This window comes from Struthio camelus, chromosome 3 (assembly GCF_040807025.1).
Source record: "Struthio camelus isolate bStrCam1 chromosome 3, bStrCam1.hap1, whole genome shotgun sequence".
NCBI lineage: Eukaryota > Metazoa > Chordata > Aves > Struthioniformes > Struthionidae > Struthio > Struthio camelus.
In genome coordinates this window covers 104,383,478-104,401,022 of record NC_090944.1, presented here as the reverse complement: position 1 = coordinate 104,401,022, position 17,545 = coordinate 104,383,478, and the positions used below count along the sequence as shown (strand labels likewise).

The window sequence follows — 17,545 nt, the reverse complement described above, 5'->3', positions numbered from 1 at the left end:
TCATCCCCACCCCACCGCAGCCCTGGCAGCCACATACTGCCCCTTGCTCCAGCACTGCCATGTGTGCCATCTGTGCTCCTGCTCAGGGGTGTGTGGAAGCATATAAGACCTGAGGTTGGGCCCTGCTCCCAGCCTCCCTGTAGAGTCCTCCTCTGCTCTGCCTCCCTCCCTCTTGTGAGGCCCAGCCTAGCCCAGGAAGGCTACAGCCAGACAAGGAGCGAAGATGCGCTGCCCCCTAGGCACCGCATGGGCCATGCTTCTGACAGATCTGTTTATTACTTGGAGTATTATTTGAGCATGGTGAGGAAGCAGCCCTGCCATCCAGGCAGAAGTGGTTATTGCTGCAGGCACGTTCTCCAGCGACAACAGGGGCACGGGGGAAACCAAAGTGTCCTGCCTGCATCTGCAGGGCAAAGGAGGGGCCTTTGCCCACCGCCCAGCTAGAGCCACCCCATTACCACAGGAAAAAAATGAAGGGAGTGGAAGAGCGTAGAGAAGTGCAAATCAGTTCACGCAGGGGCCCATCTGTGCTGGGTAAAGGAGCCCAAGGGAGGAGGGGAGTGTAGCTGTGTGGGATGGTGATGGATCTGTGAGCAGGAGAAATCCCTCCAAGCCAACCCTACCTATTCCTGCTGAGCAGAGCTCCCCTCTGCTCCACGGGAAGGCAGCTCCCTGGTGGCCCCGGACCCCTGCCCTGATCCTGCTGAAGGCTGTAAACAGGAGCAGTGGCAGGAAGGGGGGGCAGGGCCCAGTGCCCAGGGCAGCTCCAGCACTGACCTCAGCGGGAGGGAAGGCCAACCCACTGCTGTGGGAAAGCGGTGGCACTATGGTGGTGGCACTCCTATGCTCATCTGGGAAGAGACACCCACTGTGCTGTGCTAGGGGGTGGCATATGATCATGCGGCAGGGAAACCCCTCAAACATTCATTGCTTAAGTTATGGGCTTAGCCCTATTGCAGGGCAAAGAAAGGGGTCATGGAGGCGGGAGGCACGTGTTCAAGGCCACACAGAAGGAGTCTGTGGGAGAAGGAACCGAATGTTGGTGCCCTGATCCACACGGGACCCCCACACTTTGGTCATGTTATCCTTTGGAAAGTGCTTGGGGGTGATGAGTGCAGTGGGAAAAGTACTGGCCTTCCTCCTTGCCCTGACGCACACTCTCCTCCCACCAGGATGTTCCCAGGAGGCCAGTGCTGGCAGCCCAGGAACCAGCTGCTTCAGCAGGAGACACGTAACACGTGTTCATGCCCCCAACAGGCAGGTGACATGTGCCAGCAGCAACGGGATAATGACAGAGCAACACTACTCCCCCCCACCCTTTCCCCTTCAGCTCCTTCCGCTCCCTGCTCCGTAGCCAGGCTCCAGCTTGCTCCTTCACTCGCCTCCACAGCGGTTGCCATAAAGCTAGGTGCAGTGATGCGCTGGCACTCCCATGCTGCTTGCCCTCCTGCTGTTCTGGGGTGGGGAGAGAGGAGAGGGAAGAATGGAAAGCCAGCCCAGTCCAGCAGAAGAGAAGGGCATCCCCTGTCTGCCTTGAACTCTGCAAAATGGTCCACAGGAGATGGTGGAGTGAGTCTTGCTGGGAGGCAGGGCAGGGCTGGTGGATCAGCGTGGGATGGAGCAAGGGGAGGGAGAGCATCCTGTGTCCATGGATCCAAGGGGAGGCACTTGGAGTTGGCCTGGCCTGCCGGGGCGTCCTAGCTGCAGTGGATCTGTCGTGGCTCTTAGCCGCACATTGTCAGCAACAGCCACTGCAAAGGAGAGGGAGACGGTATGAGCAGGGGGTGGTGCACTCCCAACATCTCAATAGCCCTCTGAGAGAAACGGAGTCTTAAGCAATCCCTTTTCCCATCTCTTTCAAGTGCTGCTGGGCTCCTTCCTTACCTTACCACCCAAGGAGGCTAGAGGGCTTCCTACCTCCTGACCCAGAATCTTTCTGCCTCTGGACCCCGCTGCCTGCTGCCCAGGGCTGCTGGGCTGAGCTCTCACCTCAGAGATGTTCATCACAGCAGTGCCAGTGCCCTCGGGGTCCATGCTGTGGAAGAACCCTGCAGGGCACAAGAGCAAGCTGAGCAATGTGCCATTCTCCCCCTGCCCTCCCTAGCCCAGAGCTGGCACTCACTGAACATGGCCTCCAGCTTGACCAGGCAGCTGACAAAGTTGTCGAAGTCCACGCCCATGCTGGAGTCAGCATAGCGGGCCACCACCACCTGATGCAGCTTGTTGTTCAGCTTGAAACCTGCAAGGTAAAAAGCAGTCAGTGCCCAAGGAAGTCAGGAGAGGAGGATGCGACTCCCAAAGCTCCCATCTGAGGGGAGACGCTGAGCCTAGACTTAGCAGTAAGAAGGGATGCTCTTCCCAGAGCTACAGATCATTGCTAGATGAACAGTTAAGCTCACTGATCCACCCCAAAGCCCCTGCTTACAGGTCAGAGGGGCACAGAGGTTGGGACCATCTTGCCTGGAACCCCGACCCCAAGGCTGCCAGCATTCAGTGTGGCTGGGCTGGAGAAAGCCCAGCTCAGATGTGGGCCACAGTCCCGCTACCATGACAGATTGGCTCAAAGCATGCAACTTAGGCAGGTCTTGCGCTTCTCCTCCTACATGAGATGGGAGTCCCACAGGGGTCCCACAGCTGGAGCCTTGCTCCTCCACCCCCCGCCCAGCCTCATCCTTCTCTACACCTACCTGCTGACTCCAGAGCCATGCGCATCTCATATGAGCTCATGGTGCCCGATTTATCCAGGTCGTGCTGACGGAAGATGGTCTGCAAAAAGATCATGGAGGATGTAGGGCAGGCTCTCCCCTTTTCTTGTTTGACCATTCCCTCATAGTGTTTCCCACCACGTCTCCCCCTTACCAGCCAGCTCCGGATCTTGTTCCACAGGATCTGGAACTCCACCAGCCCGAGGCGGGCACTGCCATCTTTCTGGGGAGCAGCGGATCAAGGAAAAAACAGCCAGAAAAAGGGGTGGAATAAAGGACCAGGCACAGGCCATGGAGAGGCAAAGCAATCAGACCCCAACCACCTTGGGCGAGAAAGGGCATTCCAGCCAGATCACATTCAACCTGGCCCAGTTCCTTTTTGACTTCCCCTCTCCTTCCTGCACCATAAGCAAGATCAAAGTCTGCAAACCATCAGGGAAAGTGCAATGCGTAGAACAGCTGCTGTGCCACTCCCCAGAAAGGGCTGCACTTCTGCTCTGTGCAGCACTCTGCTGCGGTGTTGTCAGAGCAACAGCAGGCTGGCATGCAGCTAAAAGGATGTTGCAGGGTCAGACTAATAATGAAGGGGCTTGGAGCTCTCTCTCTACCCTGGCCTTCAATTGCATGTCCTTATGCAAGCAGGAACATAGACCGCTGCTGCCATTGCTTTACACTCCTCATTTTTAACCACCACTCAAAATGGTTTTAGCCGGGGGACCAAATACCCGCTCCTTCACTTCCAGGAATGCCTTGAAGCCTGCACGGCGTCATAGCTTATCATCCTAGGGTGAAACAGGGCCTCTGCGTGGTGTTCGTGAGCCGAATGGGAAGTGAAGCATCAGGTGCTTCCTCTCCGGAGGGGAAAGTTGAAAATGCAAGCACAGCCAGGCTGAGGTTCTGGCAGCAGAGAAGGAGCAGGCCAGGGCCCAAAACAAGCAGGGGAACTCATAGCCCTTTCCAGGAAGCCAGCTACTGCAGCCCAGATGGTCCACAGAGCTACCAAGCTAACTCCCCAGGTGCATGTAGCAGACATCTCTGAAGCCCTCGTGCAGCAGTCACAAGGACCCTTTCTTTCCCCCGCTTGAAGAGCCAGGCCAGACCCCACCACAGCTCCTGCAGAGAAGTTTCCCTGACGCAAGACTGAGCGCCAGGGAAGCCAGCCCTTGCCCGCAGTGCCGAGAGGATACATCCATCAGATTGACCATATTGCGGCAAGAATCCAGGCTGAATCCATCTGTCTTCAAATCTTTGTCTGAGGAGGGAAGGAGGAGGGAGATTATGCACGTTAAAACACAACCTTTCAAACATGCCGGGGCTATGGGGAGCGAGGGGGAGAAGAGACAGCACTTACGCCTAGCGATGACTCTGTTCAGGATAGTCCTGAGCTCGAAGACGCTGATTTCCATGTCCTGCAGCAACGAGACAGTTAGCAGGATCCTTGCCTGCACCGACCCCCTCTCCCTCTCCCAGCTGGGCTGGAGGACTGCTCTCCACCCCACTTGCAGCCCTTCCTCCATTACTGGCCAAACACCCCCACCTTATTCACGAAACACCAGGGTGCTGTGAGGTTTCCTGCATGGCCAGAATGGTTCAGGCCACAGCTGAACTTCCCCCTGCCAAATCTGCTCCATGGATGCCACCCCTGGGGGAAGCTGGGCCAAGCCGCAGCAGAGACTTGTCTGTGGCACCGGGACTGAGCAAGCTTGGGCGGACTGGAGTTCGCTGGCTGGGAAGAAGCGGGTGGCACCAGGAGACCTCAGGAGAGCCCCCAGGAGCCCTGCTTTGGGGAAGCCCTTACTCCTCCAGTCTGTGCAGCTCTAATGGCCAGAGGGCCTGTCCCTTCCCCATGCTTCCCAGACCTTGGCACAGCCATACTCACCTCCCCTGCCAGCTGCTGGAACATGCTCTTGAAGCCATCTTCTATGTCATCCTCGGAAATTTCCTCCTGGGGTGACACAAGCCAGAAAGAGAAGTTAGCGAACAAAAACCAGGCACTGCCCTGCCCCTGAGGCTCAGCAAACTCACACTGGAAGAGAGGCTCTTCTCATATTTGCTCCCTTCCACATCCTCATCACCTTGACACCTCCACCTCAGCCACAGCGGCATCCCAAACCCATGGAGCCGGCTCCTGCCCACAGCTTCCCCCTCCTCCAAGCCCCAGAGCCTAAGCATCAATTGAACAGGAGTGGTGGGTCTTACCTCATCTGCCAGATCTGCCGAGATCTCCTCATCCAGCTCCCTGGGGGCACAAATGGGGAAAACAGTGAGGAGAGGATGGTAGATCCCCAGGCAGAAGGCTACCTGCAGGGCATGGCTGGGGTTCCACTTGCCCAGGCAGGCTGGCCTGTGCTGCAATGTCCCCCTGACCAGGCTAGGGGCTGAGATGCAGCAGGAGGCTTTGAGGAAGGGACTCACGCCGTGTCCGACTGCTTCTCAGTGAAGACCCGCAAGACGAAGTCAGCCTCCTTGTGCGGCTCAAAGGTGGAGGGCACAACGATGTACTCGCCAGGGGGCAGCCGGATCTGGTTGCTCACCTCCCGCAGGTTGATGAAGGTCTCAGACCGTGCCCGCGACTGGTTTCGCAGGAAGAAGTCCTTCTTCAAGTGCACATTTTGGCAGCCCTGAGCCTGGGGAAGCAAATGCACCCATGGACAACGGCCCAGCCAACGGCTGCAAGAGGGGGAACTGCAGGGAGCAGGGTGACCAAAACCTGCCTCATGGGGCAGGGCATGGCCTGCCCCAGCCAGCCAACTCAGCAGCTCCCACTGTAATGGGTCAGCCCAGCTTGACTCTGCGCTGTGCAGCAAGGCAGCAGCCCAGCAGCAACCGCACACCGCAGCCCAGCCTCACCTGTGCAGCACACCGAGCTGGTACGAAGGCATGGTCCTGCTGCCCCCCAGCCCAGTGGCTGCTCTGCAGAGAGCCCCTCACAGTCCTGTCCAGAGTGACTTATCCCTCCGGCACCCAGCCACTGCCAGGGCAATGGAAACTCCCACGCCACAGGGTGTGCACACATGTCTGTGCATGTATGTGCGGCTGCATTAACCCCTTCCTGACCACTTTTGTGCTCTCTCAGAGAGGCGGTAGAGTCCGGCAGCTCAGGACATACCTCTTCAGGGACCTGCAGAGAGGAGAAAAGAGGGAAATCAGAATTACCCATTCCTGTGTGTTGTCTCTTACAGCAGCAGGGAGCACGAGGCGGGGACAAAATGGACACAGATGGATGGACATTAACCCACAGCCTGGCCAAAGTGGGAAGGAAAGGTGTCCTTGAAGATCATGGGCTGAGCCAGTCCCAAGGAAGTAGCACTGGTGTGGGGGTTACCTCGTAGACGGCGAAGCCGATGGTGTGCATGTCGCCACCCACCCGCCGCTCCCTCCGACGATGCTTCTGCATCAGGGCCACCAGGAAGCTGCAGGCTACCTCGTCATCCCCAGGGTCGTCATCCTCCTCCAGCAGCTTGATCTTAAACTGGGGGTTGATCCAGAATGTGGCTGGGAGGGAAGGAGGGACATGTGGATGAGACAGCTGCCTCTTTCGCTGCCGAGCTGTGTGGCTGCTCACCCGGGGGTGAGGGTGTGGGAGGGAAGAGTACCTGGGTGATTCCTGCAGCCCCCAGCTGTGCTCCCCCGGCGCCATGTGCCCTCAAACACCTGTGTGTGCCACTTGCTCAGCTCGTCCTTGGTGAGGGCATCGGGGGTTAGGTTGCAGATCTCCAACCTGGAGAACTCTCTCATGAAGTCCCGGAAAGACATCCTGCGGGAAGCAGAGCAGGGGCTGAGGCCAGAGCACAGCTCGGGAGGGAGGAGGAAAGCACGGAGCTCTGAACCCAGCAACCAGTGCTTTTGTTAGGTGAACTAAGGAGAGAGGAACTACCCCAGACCTCCTCCTCAGGTGACTCAGTTGCCCTTTGCAGGAACAGCCTCTACCCAGCCCATTCACCTCCAGGGGCTGACCCCCTGGGTCTCCTCCTTGGGAAGGAAGGGATGCGTTAATTTGAAAGGGAAGAGGGCAGAGCAGTCCCTGCAGAGATGCAAGCTCCTTGCCTACCTGCTTCCATTAACGCTGGGCATACGGCCCCTGCACGCATTGGGAGACAACCATCCGTCCTGCTAGACCACTCTTTCTGAACACAGTTATACTTTGACTCTCCAAAAAAAAAAAAAAAAAAAAAAAAACAAACAAACTGCAGCACAGTGTTCCACATCAGACTTCCAATGTTTGCCTAAGCTGGCTGCTCAGTATTTCCACCAGAGACCCCTTTGTTCTTGTGGCTTGAGAAGTACTGAGTAACTCCTTCCTATTTGTTCTGCAATTCCAGCCCCTTTCCCAGGGTTCAACTTCCCCTTGGGGCCACCACAAAAACACAGAGGCAACGTTTTTGCAGAATTAAGTGAGACTTTTTACCCTGTGCAGGAACAGCTCATTTAGAGCCCACTGCTGGGTTTGTGGAATAAGGGATGTTTGTCCTTCCTAGGTATTAATTTGCATTTAGTTGTGCTGAATTTCCTTGAGGGAAAGGAAATTATTAACTAGATCAGACAAGAAAAAAATGTTAACATGCTCTCCAGTAATGGAAATTCAGGTCATATGTTTCAGGAGAAGCTGGACTGCAGAATCTCTCCCTGGCTCCTCGGCTTGTTCCCAAGGTGGATGCTGAAAAACAGAAGCACTTCTCTCTGGCACTCACCAGAACTCTCCATCCTCCATCTTCAGCTGCAGCTCTTCTCTGTCGCTGGGGTCAATGTTGTCCCATTCAGAGGAGCTGTAATAACAGGAGGGAGACAATTAGATGAGGACTTCTCCAGATGAAGCGAGACATTCACAGTGCTATGCACTTCACAGCTGGCCATCAATGGCCCCCCCCCCACCTTTGATGTGAAGGACATTGCATGCTATGAACTTCCCTTTGGCAGTGCCATGCAAGAGGCGCCCGTTTGTTTTGGGCGCAGTAGTGACAGGTGGTCCGCCAGCAGCAGGACTGAAGTCCCATGTAGTGAACTCACCCATCGCTCCAGGCTCCAGTCCACTCCACCTGACCCCAGGGGTTCCTGATGCGGATGAGCTGTTCCTGCTGACCCCGGTAGTTCACCTACCAGAGATCAGATACAAGACGTTAAACTCATGCTGCAGAACGCTCCATTTTATTTCTGTTGTAGCCCCATGCAGCCAACTCACATCTCTGAAGGCTGTGACAGAATAGGCATGGCCCTTCACAAGCTTCTTGAAGGTCACTGCTTCCATATCAAAGGCACTTGTGATCTGAGGAGAATACATAAAGCTTAAGTGAATGCAATCAAATTGACGTCCTCCAACCCCATCCCAGAAGGGGCTTTGCCCAGAGGATTGTCCTTGCTTTGCAATGCTCCAGCAAAGGGAAGGAGCAGGTACCAGCTCCCTGCGTTCAAAGGCTGTTGGCTGAGGACAATTTAAAGACAGCCTCCCTGCTGGAGGATCCAGGAGAGCCATCAGAGAACATCCCAAACTTCAGAAAAACATGAAAAGGATTGTCCCAAAACACAGTGCTGTCACCAGCGAGACAGAAATATTGTCTGTGCAAGCTGCAAATCCCATAACATGTTACCCAATAGATCACAGTGGTGCAGAGACTGCTGTGAGCAACAGTCTCTTGTAGAAAACATGTAGAGAGCCCAGCCACACGTGTAATACTGGCAGCAGACCTTAGGTCCTGGCAAGCTGCTAAATATGGCTGGATTGAGTTTGGTTCCACTCGGATTTGCATATCCGGAGGGTAGCATCAGCAGTGGTGATGGGGACAATGCACTGTGTTGCTTGCGGATGGAAAGGGAGTGGATGGGAAACCCAGGACCAGCTAATTTGCAGATGTTGACACAAGACACGGCCAGAGTGGTAGGCCGATCCTCATCCATCTCAAGTCCAGACTATTGAATGTTTCCCACTGCACCAAAATGAGACCATTCCCAGCAGCTAAGTTGTAGCCCCTTGTGCTGTGCCTACTCGGTTGTCATGCTGGCTCTGAAAAGGGGGCCCCGATAAGATGGGCAAGAAGTAACCTGCCTGGTATCCCAGCTAAGGGACTGCTGGCATGGGATTTGGGCACCCCGGAGGAGAGATGTGAGGCCTCGCTTTGGCCATCACCGGAGAAGAGTGCTGCGGTTCCTCTTTGAGGAGCAGCACATCACTTACATCGATGGAGCAGCCCAGCAGGGATCCCCTCTCCAGTGCCTTGCGGATGATGTGGCCCATGTTGCGTGGCGGCCGTTTGAGGTCATACATCTCTGCTACACCGCCGGTGAAGTCCTCGAAGCCCTCAGTGGTGCTGCCCCCAGAGAGCGACTCATAGCAGCCATTCAGCCTGAGCACCAGAGGGTATGAGAGGGGTACACGAGATAACAAGGACACCCCACACTGCTGCTCCCCAGGCACCCTGCAGAACCAGGGTCAAGGAGAGAAGAAACTCCCCCTGCTCCTGTCTCCCCCACACCAGCGAGTCACCCGTCCCTCTTTGTGCCCGCTGCAGCAGGACTCACTTGGCGTAGGCCTTCTCCAGCAGAGCACTCCAGAACTCTGTGCACTCTGCCGAATGCACAAACAGGAGCTCCCCATCCTTGGTGGGCAGCTGGTCGTCGACCACCACATCCACCCATTCGCCAAACTGCCAGATCTGGGGAGGAAAGCTGGAGTGAGTGGCCCAGAGGCACGATGGGCGGCACCATGTGCTCTAGATAACCCTACTCCAGAGGGATGCGCTCAGACCACAGCCCACAGAACAGCCCGCTCCTGCTCCCAGCCTGCCCCTGGGCTGGCAAAGACCCACTGCAGAGCACCAGCAGCTCCCAGCCTACCTGGAAGTGGAAGATGCCGGCATAATCCTCCTGGAAGCTCTGCCCGTGGGGCACCACACGGTGCAGAAGCTCCTCATTGAGTGTGAGCGAGCCGATGGCAGCCAGCAGCCAGCAGTCACCTGGGAAGGACAGGATGCAGTATGAGACACATGCCACAGTGCCAGCTCCCTGCCGCCACCGGGGGGGCAATAGTGACGCCAGGACATGTACAGGCCAGTTCGTGGGCCGACCGCTGGAAAAGGACATGGGGAAACCGGAGAGGGTCCAGCAGAAGGATGTCAAGCTGGCAAGAGACACGTGTCCTGTGAAAATAGGCTCAGGGAGCCAGGCTTGTTCAGCCTTGCTGAGGCCAGGCAGCACCCACTCCCCATGCACATCCCCTGGGATCCCTGGGGACACTGAGTCCCTGGGGACACAAGCAGAGAGCCCCATGTACCAGCTCTGCCGGCACCCTCCTGACCTGGCACTCTGCCAGCATCCCTCTGTGCTGGCCCCCAGCTGCACCCATCTTGCTGTTTTGGTCTTCAACCTCTCCGAGGTCTCCACTGTCATACCATACCCCTGCCCCATATCCAGCATTGCTAAAACCTCTCTCCCCTAACCCACCTAGTGTAATAGCAGGTGCTTGGAGAGCAGAATTAGATCAAGGCAGGCAGGGAATGACCTCCCCTGACCTGGAGCCTTGTCCAGACCATCATATAGGGTGAGCATCAGCAGCTCCCTTCTGCAGTCATTTATCTAGACCCTCTTTGGTCTCGTTTGTACAGCTGCCCTCCATGCGCATCTTCTTGGGACAGCAAGTTCTGTATTGCAGCTATACTTTGCATAAAAATTCCTTGTTTTCAGTCACTGAACAAGAGGTTTAACACACTGGCGCCCCAACCTCTCAAGCTGTGAGAAGTAACACTGCATATTTCCTTCCAAGTGCTCTTAACCACAAGTGCTGCTCTAGGCCAGTACTGCTCTTTAAACTCTTTACCTTGGTTCCCTTTTCTCTTTCGTCTTTAAAGCCTGTTATACTTTAGCCTCTAGCCTGGATAACCTGTGCTGCAATATGGTTTGACAAAGTGGCATTTCTGGTTTTGGCCTCTTAACGACCAATTAAAAAACACCACAGCGCACTGTGCTGTTATTTGCTCCAGCTAAGTCTCAAGTGTGTTCAGATAACCTGGATGCATTAAATGTGGTCAGTCCTAAAACCAGTGAGCTATGCTAAGGTGCACGATATTCACAGTCAACTGTCCAGCATGATCCAGATCAGGATCATACTGTTGATTGTACCCAGATCTGGTTTTGATAATGACTAAATAAGAGTTTCCTGCCCTGCCAGCCTTCATGGCCCATTAACACTATTCTCCCTGCCTCATCTTTGCTGCCCTCAGGCTTGGGGGACACTCCTGGAAAAAAAAGGAATCACCACTTGTACTACATAGCTCTCCTTTCAATTCCCTTCTGCCACAGGGTGTTGCTTTCCAATGCGTGACCAGCACCTCCTCACCTCAGTTTACTTCTCAAGGCAGAGAGCTGCTTGGAGCAGCTCCTGGCATTGCTGTCAGCATGTCATGCACAGATCCACCCGGCATCTTCCCTGATCTTAGCACGGTACATCCGTCAACCCATGATCACGGGCTCTTAAGCTGGCACCAGCAGAAGTCACAAAGTGCTCCCACCTTCCGCAGTTACCACAGCACTAAATAGGAGGGGAGTCTGAGGTACAGAGATGGGAGTGCACAGGCCAAAATGAAAATGCACTCTACGTGCTTGGGGAAAGATGCTGTGAAACCAGTCCATGCTCAGCACATGCCTTAAACAAACCCCTCTTCTCCAACCATGTCAGCCCGCCCCAGTCACTGCTCTCTAGATCATGGGCTGGGGACATATCTCCAGCACTTACCCAGAGCCCCCTGGCAGATATCCGTCCGTGTTGCACCGCCAACAATGAACTGAGGGTCATCCACTAATTCCTGCAGGAGAAAGAGAATTGGATGCTGGTGCCAGATCTCAGCAGGGCCTGTGCTTCTGCAGGGCTGGTACCTGCTGCAGCTCTGACACCGGCAGGAGGTATATGATCCCTGCGAGATGCACCCTCACCTGTCCTCTGTCAGGGTAAACTCCTTGACTGCAACGCCAAGGCCACCAAGGCAAGATCTGGTGTAGCCATGGTGGGAAAAGGCTAGATGGACTAATGGGAATTCTCCTTGCACCAGTAGCACCTAGGCTTACACAACCTCAAAAGCCCTAGTTCCTGAAGGCAACATGATATCTAGAAGCAATGATGTAGCCCAGCCATTTCAAAGCCCAAGGTCTGCTGCACAGAGGGGAAAAAAGACTCACTAGATGTAATGTTCTTCTGAGCTGACACTCACTGAGCATTGCTCTAATCCCTTGGGAAAGGAGGCCTTGAAGCACTTGAGGGATTTGCAGCACGGAGACCAGCTGGCTAGTGCCAAGCTGCAGCTTGGCAAACTATGTTAGTGCAGATATTGCAGGCAAGGGACGCCAGCCCAACCTAAGAAGAAAGCAAGCCTGATACTTACTGAAGGACGCTTCCACTCCACCCCCCGTGTCTTGCTGGAGTGCGGCCCCAGCTCCTTGAAGCCAAGGGCAGAGGGGGAAGCTGGGAACTGGGGGTCCCTAAAGAGGGTACCACTCTCAAGACACTCCTGCTTGAGGGTCTCATAGTCCTGGTTGAGGTACTTGATGGCATTATGGTGTTGGCCAACTCCCTCGGCTTTCAGGCGGTCCCTCTGCAGCCGGGCAGCAATTCCCCCAAAGGGCATCATGGCTGGGCACCAGCAGCACTTCCTTCAGTTCTGCTCCCTGCAACGAAACAGGCACCATGAGGCTGAGGCGGGGCAGGGAGCCCAGGGCTGGTCGGTGGTAGCACACCCCAGGAGGAAATTTGGCCGAGTTTCACACAGCACCAGGCTGCCAATCACAGCCGCTCCTTTGAGGAAGCGGGGCAGACCCAGTTCCCCGTCTCCCCCGCAGTGGGACCTCTTCCACCAGCACTGCTCTGAGCAGAGCCCACAAAAAGCATCCCTGGGCAAGCACGCATGCCATGAGGTTCTCCCCGTATCTCAGCCCCAACACAGACCACAGTGCTTCTCCGTGCAGAACCAGGTCACCGGCCTCCTGCCCAGCCTGTCACGTTCCCACTACCTTTAGCATAAGCCAAACAAGAAGAGCAGCGCTGATCCCAGCCCAGAAGGAGATGGAGCTGGGGAGCAGCCTGCCAGTGGCGCTGCAGAGAGCTCTCCAGCTGCCCAGTGCACAACGGCCACGCACAGAGGAATTTCAGGCACTTTCTGCCTCCAGAAGCATCTCCTCCAAGCTGCCAGCCCAGCTGTGCTCCTGGCTGCTGCCCATCTCTTATCTGGGCCTCTCCAGGGCATTCCCTGGAGGGTTTGGGCGCTCCCACCCTGATCCCCTCAGCACGGCTGTCTGGACAGGGCAGACTCTCCCTGTCCCGATTCCCAACTCATCCATGCACGCCCCAGCCAGGAAGGTGTCAGCAGCTGCCGTGCTGTGCACCAAGCGCCTCTCTCACTCGAAGGAGGCTGCGGCTGCCTGAGCACTGAGTCAACAGAGAGGAGGGAAGGGAAGGGAGGAGCCCTTGGGGGAGCAGACACAGTGTCTATCTATGGGGCATGCGGAGGGAAGGAAGAGGCGGGACGGCCCTTCCCCAGCACGCAGGGTGACTCAAGCATCGCTCACGGGCGAGCGGGTTTCTGGGAAGCTGTGTCCCGTGCTGAGCAACGCTTCCCAAGCACAGCAGGCACAGAGGAGGAGCCTTCCCGGGACATCTGCTGGTCTTCTCAGGCACCCCCACTACCATCAGCAGGACCAGAGGGACAGTGGCTGTCCTGTGAAGAGGACGTGTGGGCAGCAGGGCACCCACGGTGTGGGGAGCACTTCTGGCCCAGGAGGCCAAGGCAGGCTAAACCCCACCGAGCCTCCCCGCTGCTCTGGCCCTTCACCCTGGCAAAGGTCCTGACACAACCCTTCTTCCCAGTGGGTTTAAACCAGCAGCAGCTCACGCTCAGGCCCTCCAAAAAGACGCGATGCAGCTCTCCTGCATGTCTGGCCCCATGGCCCTGCCCCGCTCCACCCATTCAGCAAGGCAAGTCCTAACACACCACGCTGATCCCAGTTGCCCTCTGCGCCACTGGGGCGCCCACGGCGCCAAGGGCTAGCACTAACACCCAAGGGCTGTGGAGCAGATGCCACCACCACGGGCCTGCTGGAGCTGTGGTTTACCCTGTCCCCCGCACCCCAAGATATCTCAGCTCCACCTCACATGCAGCAGGGCTAACCTTCCCAAAACCCCTTCCCAGCACAGCAGGGTGCAACCCGGCTCTGAAGGGGCATCTCTCCTTAACCAGGAAGTACTGTGATGATTAGGGGATGGCAGGCAACACTGAAAGGCGTGCAAGCTCTTGGCATGTGCTTTGCTATTAGTGTGGTATAAGGTGGGCAAACAGGGTTCCTAATCCAAGGGACTTCCCAGAAGCTTTTCTGGGGGAGCACCCACGCTTCCCCATTATTCCTTCTGCTCTGGGATGCCCTAAACCCACTGCCTTTCTCCAAGGTGGTGTCAGCACCTCTTCTTCACCCTATGACAGCCCCAATCCCATGTCTACCCCTGGAACCACCACTCTGAGCATCCCATACCGTCTCCTCCCTCCAACTCCCAGTTTGGCTCTATCTGGCACCTAAGAGCCCTACAGCTTATCGCCTTCCCAGTGGTGAGGACCATCTTTCCCAGAGAGCTGGTGGGATACTTCCTCCCATCCAAACAGCTGGGCAGAGCCCAGCAGGACCGCATGAGGAGGAATCCCAAACACAGACGTAGCTTTCAGCTCCTGCCTCGTGACTTCCCCACCCTCCTGCCTCCCCATGCTCTGGCAGGCCCAGATACAGCTGCAGGTGTGCTTGGCAGTGCGTGCTAATCCTGGGCAGAGCAGTGTCTCTGGGGCATGGAGAACACCTTGTATCCGGTCACCGCTCCGGCAGAGCCTTGGCATGGCTCACCTAGGCCATGCCAGGGCTCACTGCTGCACCGGAGGGCACGGGTGTTAGGGCTCAGCGCTGTAGGAGCACCCCTCACCAGCTCCCTCTCCTGTGGGCTTGAGGAGGCCCACGTAACCAGTACCCACCTCTCAGGGGCTCCCTAACTCTCAGCACGAAAATCACTGGCATCACCTCCTCTCCCTCCCCCCAGGCCTCTGCAAAGCGGTTACATCTGCAAAGCTAACTCGCACACCACAACCTGCCAGAGGATACGGGAACTCTCCCTCCCTGCAACCTGCAGGCTGCCTGCAGCCTCTCCTGCCTTGTCCTCAGGCCTCTGTTCACCTGTATTTTCCTTGCTCACATCTGCCCCCATGGAGGGATCAGTGGTCCCTCCCCCTTGGCCTCTCCACCCTGCCCGCAGGCACCAGATGAGCCCTTGGACATGCTGAGCTGTGTGCAGCTGAGACAGGGGCACCATGCAAGTTATTCTTAGCCCTGTTACTCAAAATACTCTGGAAGGCTGTGCTCTTGACAGACAGAAAAATAAAGAACGGTGGCAGACTAAGGTCACGCAAGCGCAGAAGGAACATCTCAGACTCCAGGCTGGGACAGGGACCAGACTAGTCCTTAAACAAGTGGGGTGAGAATAAGTCACTGGAGAGGCCTTCTCCATAACGATGCTGACAGACACAGCAGGTCCTCTAAGTGGGAGGAAAAATTAGACAGCAATTAGGAGAAAAAAACCCAAACCCATTAGCCCTTGAGGACAGCACAAGCCATCTTTCCAAGCCAGGCAGCATCCAACCACAACATGATGCTTTCTAGCACCAGAGACATCTCTGATCCCCAGATGGGATCAGAAAGACATGTTGGTCCCCACAGGGCCAAGATGCCTGGCACACCTGAGGGCATATAGAAAAACTGAGGTCTCCTGTACAGCATCAATCCTGAGGTCCATCCAAAATCTTTGCAGATCTGCAGGTCAGCAGCTGCACTCAGAGACCAGGAAGCACAGCAGGGTGCACGAACCAGAGTAGAGCTTGAGCCAGTCCAGGCCCAGTGGTGGTGAAGGGGTCTCTTGTCCCCCAGCGCCTCCATCACAAACACTCCTCAGCCCATAAAGTGGCTGGAAGAGCATGACGCCAGGGTTGGTCCTGGGGACCATGTGCTGAGGACCTCTTCCTAAGGAAAGGGGCCATAAGCTCAATCGGCAGCTGCGGGCATGGTGAGAGAGGCACACACCATCTGCTACCCTAAAAAGAAGGAAGAGGTGCGACTAAGCAGCCTGGGCAGGTTTAAGGCGATAAAGGCGTTCCAAAAGCAAAGTGGATGAGGCTAAAGGATTATCTCCAACATGACAGCTCAGCGGACTGGGATGAAGCCCACAGCTAGTGTCACACGCACCTCAGGTGGCTCGCTCATCTCCAAACACTACAGCTCCTCAGTGCAGTGACTGCCCTGGGGATCTCCTATCTCCATCACCTGACATCACTCCTTTCCTCAACGCCAACAGTGCTGCCTCCTCAACGCCAGCGGTGTGGCCGAGCAGGCAAAGCCTGGCGTGGCTGAGACAGCTTGCTCCATCCCGCCGGACTCCTGACCCAGTGGTGCTCCAGCACGCCTGGGCGCACGCTCAGCTTGCGGGAGGAAGTCAAAATAGAAACTCTTCCATACATTGTATCGGCAGCTCTCAGGCCCTTCCCAGGCAGGCACCAGGTAAGGAAGATCCCCATTTCCCAGGGGTTTCCCCCCTGCTTTCCCACACCCCCTTGACTCGACCTGGCTGCCGAGCACGAGCCCACCACAGCAGACGTTGGCCAAGCACCTAGGCCAGCCTTGACTCCCTGCCAGCCCTCCAGACTGCGTTACAGGCTGCTGCAATACCCCGTTTACTTTCTGCGGTGCCTGGGAAGGCTCCCAGCCACTGCAACCACGACTGCATTATCTGGCAGAGACGAGGAGGAAAAAAAGGTCCACGCAACCAGAAACGGCAACGGGGGCTGGACCCCGCCGCGGGCGAGGTTCACGCAGCCAGCTCAGACCACGCAGCGCGAAAAGGCCTCCCGCGCCCCACGCAGCCCCCCGACCCGAAACCGCCCAGCCGGGCACGCACCTCGCCCCGCAGCGCGGCCTCCCCGCGCCCCGACGGCCGGGCCGGGCCGGGCCGGGCGCAGCAGGGCGCAGCAGGGCGCAGCGCAGCCCGGGGGCCGCCGCCGCCCCGGCCCCGCGGCCCGGCCCCGCCCGCGGCCCCCACCGCCGCGCACGGTGCCGCAGCGCCGGGCCCGACCCGCCCTGCCCCGAGCGCGGTTCGGTTCGGCTGGGCTCGGCTGGGCCGGGGTCCCGCGCCGGGCCGGGGGCCGTCAGGCGGGCGGGGGTCTGCAGGAAGGGGGGGGTGGGGGGGACACTCACGGTGCGCGCAGGCTGCTGCCGCCGCCGCCCTATCCGGCCCGGCCCAGCCCAGCCCAGCCCGGCCCGGCTCGGCTCGGCCCCGCTGCGCGGAAGGTGGGGTTTCTCTGGGCAGGATGTGCGAGAGGCTCAGATTGAACGAGGGCGGGGGAATTAAAGGCGCAGCGGCAGCCGACCCGTGGCGCTGGCCGGGGAAGCGTCAGAGCCCCGGGCGGGCTGGGCTGGTACCTGGCGCTGGGGTGGGCAGGTCTTGGGCAGGAGGGACCTCCTGAGGTGCCTTCGCCCCGAATTGTGCCCGGACCCTGCGCGGGGCGGGGTGCACGCCCGGCGGCGTTGGCTCAGCCTCGCAGAGGGCACCGCTGTGTTGGCACCCTTGTTGGGTGCAGAGGGCTCAGGGCATGCAGAGGCCACGGCTGGGGATGGAAGGAGAAGGGGGAGCACCTTCCTCCGGGAAGGGGTTTGTGGGTGACGAGACAGCAAGCCGTCAGCTGCAGGGGAAGCAGAGGGTGCTTCCCCAGTCCTGGTGCCTGCAGCACGCTGCTGGCAGCCCGGTTTTCACTGCAAGCCCTGGCGGTCACAACTAGCCCTGT

General features: G+C 57.4%; 1 protein-coding gene across 2 annotated transcripts; it reads right to left on the bottom strand.

Moving 5' to 3' along the window:
- Positions 1–257: 257 nt before the first annotated feature.
- Positions 258–17,095, bottom strand: CAPN11 (calpain 11). 2 transcript variants are annotated; one of them, XM_068939505.1, is made up of 21 exons: positions 16,959–17,095; positions 12,071–12,353; positions 11,428–11,497; positions 9,534–9,652; positions 9,219–9,352; positions 8,875–9,043; positions 7,885–7,968; positions 7,713–7,798; positions 7,397–7,471; positions 6,302–6,462; positions 6,016–6,200; positions 5,121–5,332; positions 4,905–4,944; positions 4,585–4,650; positions 4,057–4,114; positions 3,893–3,957; positions 2,860–2,928; positions 2,688–2,766; positions 2,123–2,239; positions 1,990–2,048; positions 258–1,751 (listed from the first exon to the last, which is right to left on the bottom strand). In XM_068939505.1, the coding sequence occupies exons 2-21, from the start codon at positions 12,314–12,316 to the stop codon at positions 1,725–1,727; spliced, it is 2,121 nt and encodes a 706-aa protein (XP_068795606.1). In that variant the 5' UTR covers positions 12,317–12,353; positions 16,959–17,095; the 3' UTR covers positions 258–1,724. The 2 variants fall into 2 exon arrangements, with proteins under 2 accessions (XP_068795606.1, XP_068795607.1); XM_068939506.1 differs by having other exon boundaries at positions 6,031–6,200.
- Positions 17,096–17,545: the final 450 nt, after the last annotated feature.

Bases quoted from the DNA above. Each gene is read 5' to 3' on its own strand.
- CAPN11 (XM_068939505.1), bottom strand. From the start codon at position 12,316: ATGATGCCCTTTGGGGGAATTGCTGCCCGGCTGCAGAGGGACCGCCTG. The intron at 6,463-7,396 runs GTGAGTGCCAGA...TGCTTCCCGCAG, and splicing joins ATGGAGGATGGAGAGTTCTG to GATGTCTTTCCGGGACTTCA. The intron at 2,929-3,892 runs GTATCCTCTCGG...GCTGCTCCCCAG, and splicing joins ATATGGTCAATCTGATGGAT to AAAGATGGCAGTGCCCGCCT.